This window comes from Pholis gunnellus (assembly GCF_910591455.1).
Source record: "Pholis gunnellus genome assembly, chromosome: 14".
NCBI classification, from domain to species: domain Eukaryota; kingdom Metazoa; phylum Chordata; class Actinopteri; order Perciformes; family Pholidae; genus Pholis; species Pholis gunnellus.
Genome location: NC_136541.1, coordinates 20,653,083 through 20,662,778, shown reverse-complemented (window position 1 = coordinate 20,662,778; position 9,696 = coordinate 20,653,083). Strand labels below are relative to the sequence as shown.

The window sequence follows — 9,696 nt, the reverse complement described above, 5'->3', positions numbered from 1 at the left end:
CCAGATAGCAAAACAGCTGAAACTCACCATAAAGCTATTTAGGGACGAGGGTAGCTGTAGATTCACGTAATAATTCTCTATAAGTGCATCACTATGAGCGACTTGTCATTATTGTTTTCACATTTGATACATTGTTATTATACAAATATTGATGATAGCAGCTTTAAAAAGCTTCTTTCATTAAGAATCAGGTTTAGTATCAGGTCAGGTGTCATGTCCAACTAATTCTAATAGCTGTGTGAAAATGTTATATGCTGTGTTGATATACTTCAATATTTCAATAAGAGCCCTTTATTGAGACTTGAGTGTGTCCCTCCTTTTGATGTTAAGTTATTTTAAATCATACACTCGACCAACAAACCTTGATCAACAAATTCTTTTAATAAATAATATCATCAGGAAAACCAAAAACCAGACCAAAAAATGATTTGTGCACATCAGAACAACATATGTTTATCGTTTTTTATCATTACAGGAGCAATTTAATCAATGAAGTAGGCAGCGGCACGTTATACAAAGCAGAGGGGGTGGGCAGTTGATTCAAACAGCAACAAATCCAGATTACAAGGTGACTGGTGGAAGAGGGGGGGTTGGAGGGATGTGTGTGTGTGTGTGTGTGTGGGGGGGGGGGGTGAAGGGTCATAACTGTTGCGTCCTAGTCCATGAACCCCCCATACCTCTTCTGTAGCTCGCTACCGTTCTCCCAGGCCCGTTTCAACATCCCCTCGCTCTTGCTGCTGTCCACCAGCCACTCAGGCCGGCCCACACGCCTCATGAAGCCTCCGTAGCGCTTCTTGAGCCCGCGGCCCAACACTGCCTCCAGCAGGTCGCCCTGCGCCATTCCTCCTCCGGCCCGACGCATGAAGCCTCCGTACCTCTTCACCGCCTCCCCTCCCTGACCTTCGCCCTCACCGCCGTGCTCCGCCGGTGCATTGAGAATCTTTAGGATCTCCAGGCGAACGTTCTCTTCTTCGTCCTTGTTTCCAGGATCCTCCAGTACCCCCTCTTCAGAGGGGGAGCGGCGAGACAGGAAGCCGCCGTAGCGCTTCATGAAGCCGCCATACTTCTTTGCCAGCAGGTGCTCCGGTGATGGGGCGTCCTCATCGTCGGCCGTCACGGCGTCCACTGCTCCCTGTTCCTGCGGTTGACGGGGGTCGGCATTCAGAGGAATGTGGTTTTCCTCCTCCAAGAGATAGTCCCGGCACAGGCGGAGCTTCAGGGTGTCCAACCCACCCTCGCACTCGAGTGAGCAGGTCTGGAAAAATCAAAATCATCTTTATGACTTTTCACAATCTTTTCAATACAATGTTTGCCAGTTATTAGTTTTCATAAATACACTACATGTATTCTAATTATTTTTCACATTATCTTATTTTTTCATTGCACAGCTACTGTGTTCCTCAGTTGCTCTGCTTCCAGTGCAGCTTGTTTTAAGTAGAGCTTTTATCCAATCAGATTTCACCTCTGTGTCTCTAGGTAGAAGAGAGGCCCCAGGCCCGCTAGGTAGACTTTGCAGATTAAAGTATATGGGGACGATATTGTTGATTGTCATAGTATTCAACCAATCAGATCTTTAGTTTGACATGTTGGGCGTATTCTTTGACGTCCCAGAGCTGCTAGCTGGCCTACAAGTACGTCGTAGCATTAATGTGCAGCTCAGCAATAACGTGCAGCGTGATTGGTCAGTGGGCTAGCGTGACTGTTGTGATGCTGAAGCAGCTAGCAGAAGTTAGTATTAGTAGTAACAGTTCAAGATGAAAGATATGTAAGAAGTTATGACATTTTTAGCGTTTTGCTTGGTGTAGATTCTTTTTTGTTTTACCTAGCTTTGTTTTTTTAACACTCAATGGCTGAAGGAGGAGAAACGGATTTCTCAAGGACATTTCCAGAAAAAATGGACATCGTATCAAAGGGTCGGCCAATCCCACAGCTAGCAGCCCTCACTCAGCCAGGATAAGGATTTGTAAGAATGGTATTCCTGGCTGACAGCGGCGGAGAAGCGTTGCACATTTTATGGCTGAGAATGCGTTTTATTTGCAACTGAGCGTCTTGGTGTTTGGAGCTGTTTGGAGCTACGCTATGCTAACCTGAGGTGCCTAACCAAGGCAGCAACACGACACCATAGCACGACAGGACACTTACAAGCTACGGGGCTTTTGAAAACTTTTGGAGAGACCCGAGTGGATCTACAACTCAACGAACATGTTCGCAGGAGGACCTCTTTGTAATCAAAGAAAGGAGGATGGACTTTGTCTTTAAGTGAACAGCAGCTTTTGGTAAGTGAAGTGATTTTGTGTTTTTACATCTGCAGTAGAGTTACTACTGTGGTCATTTGTCTATGGTGTCATTTTTATGATATGGTTAATATTGTTCCCTCTGATGTGAATAATATTTGAATGGCTCGTGCTCTTCAGTGTGCGGTGGAATACGTGTTTTAGCGCTGCAGTCTTGCTGGATTGATTTGTGATATAAATATATGTGACTGGTTCTTGTGAGCTTGTTCTTGTCATTGTGTTAATTACGTTGATTTTGACTATATGCATTGTCCGTTAATGACGAAGCATCCCGTCATGTGCGGGGTTAGGGTCTGACATGTGATTCTCTGTTTGGGCTGTTTTCTTTTACAAAGCATGAATTATGGTCTGGAGAAATGGGGATTGTGTGGCGACTGCTTTAGCCCTGTTTGAATCAGTAGAGAACAGCTAAACGCTGCGGGGAGAGTTTGTAGCATGTGTGCTGCTGTTTTCCTGCTAAGCTAGTTTAGCATAGCCTCAATGTTTGTTTCCGGGGTCAGAGTGTCTCTTACGTAGTGGGTTGCCATATTGAGCGAAGTCCACTGAAAACATTATATTTCCCATAATTTAAGCTTCTGCATTTTCCAAATACACTAGTATTATTCAAACGTGTTGTTCGGTTTGTAAGCCTCGTATCGAACGGTTTAATACGAATACGTGTATTGTTACACCCCTAGAAACAAATAATAACCGTAGCTGTGGCATCATAATGAGGTTATTAGGAGGTGGTTCAACTGTAGAAGGACAGCACAGAAGGCCCAGGTATAACATGCACGGCCCACCACTGGTTGAAGTGTGGTTGTATGAGGTACTCATTCATAGTCAGCACTTTGAGTGGTTGGAAGACCAAAAAGTCCATTTCCCATTTACCAATATTTTCACCGGTTTACCTTTACGTGAGACAGACGTTCCAACCAGACCTCACAGAATACTGGAGTTACTGCCTCGATTGGCTGGTTTCCAGTGTTGTGGGACTTTGGTGAATCCAAACCAAACGATGTCAAACAATAACACAAACAAACTAACCAATTGAGGCAGCGGTAGACCAGCAACTCCTGTGTTGTGAGAGGCACAGTATTTTGTCAATGGAGTCCTGTGGCTGTATAGCTGTCTCACAACAAGGTAAACCAGCACAAATATTCTAGATATAGCTTGCACTTAAACTGATATAGATTTTTTTGGAGTCTAAAATACGTCCACAGCAGTACATTCCTTTGCTCCCGTGCTGATACTCCTGTCTGTCTAAACTCCATCTACTGTAGTAATACACTGACTATGGAGTAGCCCCATAAGTAACGTATTTTCTCCATTATGATCGTTTCCGTCTTTTGTTAAATTTTTAACCAGAAAGTAATATAACTCCACTTTTACAAACTTCTGATTTGTTAAATGACTACCCTGATTGAGTATAGTCAGTTAATATTAAATATGAATTTGTTCTTGTTCAATTCTTTTCTGATAATCTCAGGGACTATCCAGAAAGCTGCATACAGCTGCCTTATGGAAAGTGTTCAGTTAGAAATGAGAGTGCGGAGTTTTAAACATGCTGAGAGGGGTCTGATGAAGAGACACGGTTGAATCTCCTCCCATATTAGGTAATACATGCAGGACTTGTTGGCCCTCTCTTTAAAATTGGTCTCGAATAAGTTCCATCATTTTATGGAAGTGCAACACTTAAGTATCCTAATATCTCTTTATACATCAATCTTCTAATCTCACTCTCAGAAAGTAATGAAAATAGAAAGTATAGCTATTTTATTAAGATGGAAACAGATCATCTTATGGCATTTATTTATGAGGTTAAATCATTATCATTAAATTCAAAGCTAGTCTTAATGTCATTAATTAATTTTGAAACAATCAGTCAATAATCGATAAGTAGATCTACAGAAATTGACAGATGATGGATTCATCTTTAAAAGGGAAACATGTTCATTTTCAGGTTCCTTCTTGTATTTGGGGTTTCTACTAGAACAAGTTAACAAGCTTTAATGTTCAAAAAACACATTATTTTTCTCATACTGTTTGTTTGAATAGACGTGTATCCGCTCTCTGTCTGAAACGCTCTGTTTCAGCGCTTGTCTCTTTAAGAACCCCTCTGGAAAAAGCCCAGTCTGACAAGCTGACTGGGTTGTCTGATTTGTGTTTGTGTGTTGTTCGGCACTCCAGATATCCAAATGTATGTGCACACATGTACTGAAGTGTTTCATGACATGTCCCCTTTAAGTCTTGTTGTAAACAAAAATTCTAATTAAATGTAGGTTCTAGCTTTAGGTTTTGCTGATGGTTAGAAAAAATAGCTATTTGAAGATGTTCCATTGTGGTGAGTAAATTGGATTATTATTATTATTTCTGTTATTTTCATGATTAGTTCAGTCTGCCTGATATCAGACAGACTGGTCAACTCTGCCACTGCCACCACTAACTTCTGACCATAGACCAAAGTATAGTCCCCCCCCGATGCGTAGCCACAACGCTTTACAAAAGCTTGACAACAGCATTAGTCCCGTCCGTGGCTCCGAAAATAATTGACTATGAAATGCCATTTTACAAATGTATTATCTGAGAACATGAGAACAGCAATTTAGGCTTTACAAAATCAGTTCATATTTATGTCTTAATCTTCCAACGTATCAAGGTGGGAGAGTCATTACAGTTCTAATCAAGAGGAAATTGAAATCCCATTTTGGGGACTATCATGTATTCTACGTGACTCATTCTGTCCATCGCTGATGTTTCATATTCTTACTGTGGTCATTAGTGGATTAAACCATGACAACACAGCTTGGTGAGTTACTGACATTTAAATGGAAACAAAACAGGAACAGGGAAAGCTCCGTCATTTTGTGTGCATCTCACTCCTAGATTGTGTTCGGAAGGAGAGCAGAAAAAAGACTGCGCAGAGGAGAGCGAGAGTCAATGAGGAGGAGAGAGAACAACAGTCAGCAGATGCTTCGGGAGCACACGACAGCTTCTTTATCCCTGATATCCCTCAACAACTTAGAAAAACACAATTTCTCTCTACGAACCATCTGCAGCAGTCTGTTCCTCACCCATTGACACAGTATCCTATTCATTTAATGGAAGCCTCCCCCGCTATTAAAGCTGTATGTCCCCCCACTTATCCCAGTCACCCTTTAACTGCGTAACCCCGGTGGCAGGAGTACAATCAGACTGAAGGCGTCTGCAGGGCCCTTGGGGGCCGCACACTGCCGGGATAACCTGGTCCCAACCTCATATGCGTCATTGGATTTCACTTATTTGATGGCGCGGAGGAGGGATTCTCACTGAGCTTTCAGCGCCGCTGGCTTATGAAGACAGAATTAATGAACGGGAAAATTGAATTGAGGACATATTGGCACCTGGGGGGCTGGGAGGGAGGTGGGCAGAAGCACCCTCTGGCGGCCATGATGGGAAGTGTAAAACAAGTAATGGTTGCGTAAATCAGAAAAAAAGGGACAGCAAAGACGGTGGACAGATTCCAAATGCAAAAGATCAATTAAGATTTCTCTTAATATGTTTTCCCTTTATCTGCCCTTTCCTTCCTCACAGTCACAGCGTTCTAAGTGGTGTTGAAGCATTTGTGGAAAGACTTCAGGGAACTAAATCCATGTGTCGGAGAATTTCAAGGCATTTCCAAATTCTTTAATATCTTTTCTGAGGATGGAAGTGCTCCCTATTGTTGAAAACGACGGGATTATAAATGTGCACAGTTTGATGAAACCATTGTTTATTTATTACATTTCTCTTTAGAAATTTTAAGTTGTGAAGATTTTTAGTGAGTACGTTTTAATATTTCAAACAAGGAAGATTTTTGTATCCGCACATTAAATGACTTTGCATCGATTACACACAGATGTTGATAGAAGTGCAAAGGAGAGCATTAACTCAGTAACACATCATGTGCAGAATATCCACAGAATGTCACTGTTCAAGTCGCGACACTGAAATTGACTTTGAGAAACAAATGAAATAGAGGGCATGGGGAGTAAAGAGACTGAAGAGGGAAGAATAATGGATTGAAAAAGGGGGGGTTTAGAAAAAGCCCTACCCGTTTAGAGTAGTGTTTTGAAGCCGTATCACCATGATTACAGCCACAGGCGGGCTGACGGAGGGGGGAGGGGTCAAATGAAAAAAGATGATAGGTGAAGAAATGAAAGCAGAGAGGGAGAAGGAGAAAGGAATGAAATAGGAACAACATCCCTTAAATGAAAGGAGAGCAGTGACGTATAGTATATTTGTAGAGACTTTAATCGGTTGAATACGTGACAGTATTATCAACATTAAACTCATCTAATAAGACATGAAAATGGAAATGTGAAGAGAGGGGAAGTGTGGAGATGGAAGAGGAGAGGAGGAAGAAGAGAAAGTAAAGAATGAATGTGAATGAATTTTGCTTGATGTATTATAAGGAGCTATTATTATTAGTTGTCCGCTGGACATATTATAGCTGATAAATGATACTAATATCACTTTAAGAGGAAGAGAAACCAGACTGCTGTGGCCGTCACTCACACTCCCCGTTCACTTATCTTAATTTCTATATTTATGTTCAAATGCACCATAACTGGGACACCACACTGACATGATTATTATTGTCTGTGAGTGAATTAGAAATAGAATAGATTTCATAGGATTGAATGTGACATTACCGGGGAGGAGAAACCAGACTGCTGTCCCAGAAGACGGTACACGCACAGTGCACACTCCTTCCCGCACTCCGTTCCAACCACCACCGACACACACGCGCCCAGAACCAGCATCCACACGCAGCTGCTGTGTGCGGGGGCAGCCATGGACTACAAAAACAGAAACATTACAAAAAGGTCAAACTTTGTTAGGTTATTAACATTATTCTCAAAAGACAAGTAGCGGATACAAAAGTCTTTTTTATGCAATTGCTACTATTAATACTGCTACTGTTTGCTTCCGCTTACTGCTACTGTGTCAAATCATTTTTATAAATTAATTAATATGTACTTGTAGTAAAGTAGAAAGTAGCAGAAGTTGATAGCATCTTACCTCGTTGTTATTTGAAACGCTACTTATGCCGCTTCCCTGCGTTCCTCGTGCGCCTGACCTCGCGGGTACCGGCGGATTGGGGCGCTGATGAGCGGCGCGAGCCCGTGCACCCGAATATATCTGCGCGGAGAGAGTTCCCCGTGTCGCACGCTGCGGGGAAGAGCGGTCACGGTTCAGCCTTCTGAGGTAACGTTACCGGACCTGCCGCGTTCAGGGGGGGGGGTCACCGGTAAGAAGGGAAAACAAACACCCCGTTAAACTCGCGTGTGGAGTCCGCTCAAAGTGCTCGGTGAAGTGCTGCGGCTGGCGGCTCCGCGGCTTGTTAAAGTAGTTTGTGCGCCTACGTCACCGGGGATAATGGGGAGGGGGTGGAGGGGTTAATAAGCGTGACGATGTGACGTGATAGCACCCCCTCTCTCTCTTTACCACACACACACACACACACACACACACACACACACACACACACACACACACACACACACACACCTATTTTCTGTCCCACATTTTATTGCTTCTGTGTGACCTATAATAAATGTCAGTCTACCATGCAGGTTCTGTGTGGGAATAATATTTCATTTGAGCTTTTATGTCTCTAGGTATATGTGTGTGTGTCGAACAAAACACACACACACAAGCTTGCTGGTGTGGTGGGGCCAGCAGAAACAGGGTTTGGGCTGCTGGGCTGCTGGTATGACATGTTGCTTCAGGGATTGTTCTTTTATTTAAAATCCGATATGCTCTCCTGCCCACAGCAAGTCATTACGTTTTGTTTAGTTTTTATTGTGATTTTCGCTTTGATGTCTGATCGGAGATTGGAAAATCATTCATGTGCTACATCATCTCAGTGCGCAGTCCGTAAAGCCTGCAGTGAAACCGACCGACTGTCCTGTACTGTCTATAAATCTGGAGTGGGAGTTTTTACATGCCTGCAACATGATTGGAATGAGAGGAAATGTGCCCAAAAGGGTCAATAAATGAACACATTTTCCAACGTCATATGGTCAGTAAAGGTCTCGTTTTGTGTTACTCATGTGCATTAGTATAAATAAGACAATGGCATCCACATTTTGGAAAGTTGTATGTAGGTCTGTCTATTTCTTATCAGTAGAAGTCATTATATGGGGTTCATTTTGTCCATTAATAGAAACACACAATTGTAAACCATCCAACAGAAACAGTGACCCACAGTTGTTATCGTTCTAAACTAGGACAAGGAGCTACGACATGAAAGGCAGTGGCTGCATTGGTTTTTTTTGGCGTTTCTTACTTTGGTTTGCAATCCATAGCTTTCCTCTGCACTTCTCCGTTTTTCAGAGATTGGTGTTCACGATAATCTGACAAATGTTTTAGGCGCGGAGATTCGTTTTGGTGCAGCTCTGCTTCTCTTCTATTGGTTTTGATAAGCTGTCATTCGTTTCCTACCAGGAACTGGAGGAAGCCTCCACTAAACCTTGCTGTTAGAGCCTTTGAACAGTCGTACTCCCAAACTGCAATGCTTTACAGTCGATTTCAATCACGTATTAATAAAACCTCGCTGGTGACGATGGATAACTCTCTGGCAAGTAAGTTAAGTTGTCGGCAGCACTTTAAGTTTTGCATTGAATAGGACCAAATGCAAGCAAACTTGTTTGTTTGTGTGTTAATTTTGTACCTTTAAAACAGTCATCTGTTTGGCAAGTCATTCTCCTTAGTGCTGTATTTTTTTGTGTTCTTTTCTCCAGACAGCAGCCGGCACTCGCACAGACATGCACAAAACTGAATTTTAACAACAGTGTGTTACTGTGTGGCTAAAAAACAATACACTTCTTCTGTACTACTACTACTACTGTACAATGCAAACATTTAATCAACAGGATCAGCCAAAAAAAGTCATTAAATACTGTACAAAAATGAAAAAAACATCAGCCATGAATTACACGCTAGTTAAGATAAGATAGAGCTTTATTTATCCCGAGGGAATTTACAACACAAAGTAGGAAAAAGATGAAATTTGCCTGGGTGATAAGAATATATAGAGTGCTCATAAACAAAATACAAACAAAGGTTTTCCAATAAGGTGCAAAAACCAAATGTGTACCTGCCAAAAAGGGAAACTGTGAACGGTGAGGATCATAAATAAACACTCATTGAACACTGGCCTCCTCCTCATCCCGCCTCCATCTAATATACATAACTGGTTGTAGAAAGAGAGCAGACAGCACCATGGGTGCTGAGATATAGTTAAAGGTGGCGGGGGCAACGTTAGTGACAGGCAAGGGGAAGTACGGCAAGAAATTTGGTATTTAATTAACACCTGAAAGTGTAATTTCCTGCAATATAGAGCCTTCAACCATGACCAATAAAGCTGCTTTTTCACAATATAGCTCAGTTTATATTG

General features: G+C 42.3%; 1 protein-coding gene across 1 annotated transcript; it reads right to left on the bottom strand.

Moving 5' to 3' along the window:
• Window positions 1-368: 368 nt before the first annotated feature.
• Window positions 369-7,598, bottom strand: penka (proenkephalin a). Its single transcript, XM_079173700.1, has 3 exons — window positions 7,317-7,598; window positions 6,947-7,093; window positions 369-1,255 (listed from the first exon to the last, which is right to left on the bottom strand). The coding sequence occupies exons 2-3, from the start codon at window positions 7,088-7,090 to the stop codon at window positions 656-658; spliced, it is 744 nt and encodes a 247-aa protein (XP_079029826.1). The 5' UTR covers window positions 7,091-7,093; window positions 7,317-7,598; the 3' UTR covers window positions 369-655.
• Window positions 7,599-9,696: the final 2,098 nt, after the last annotated feature.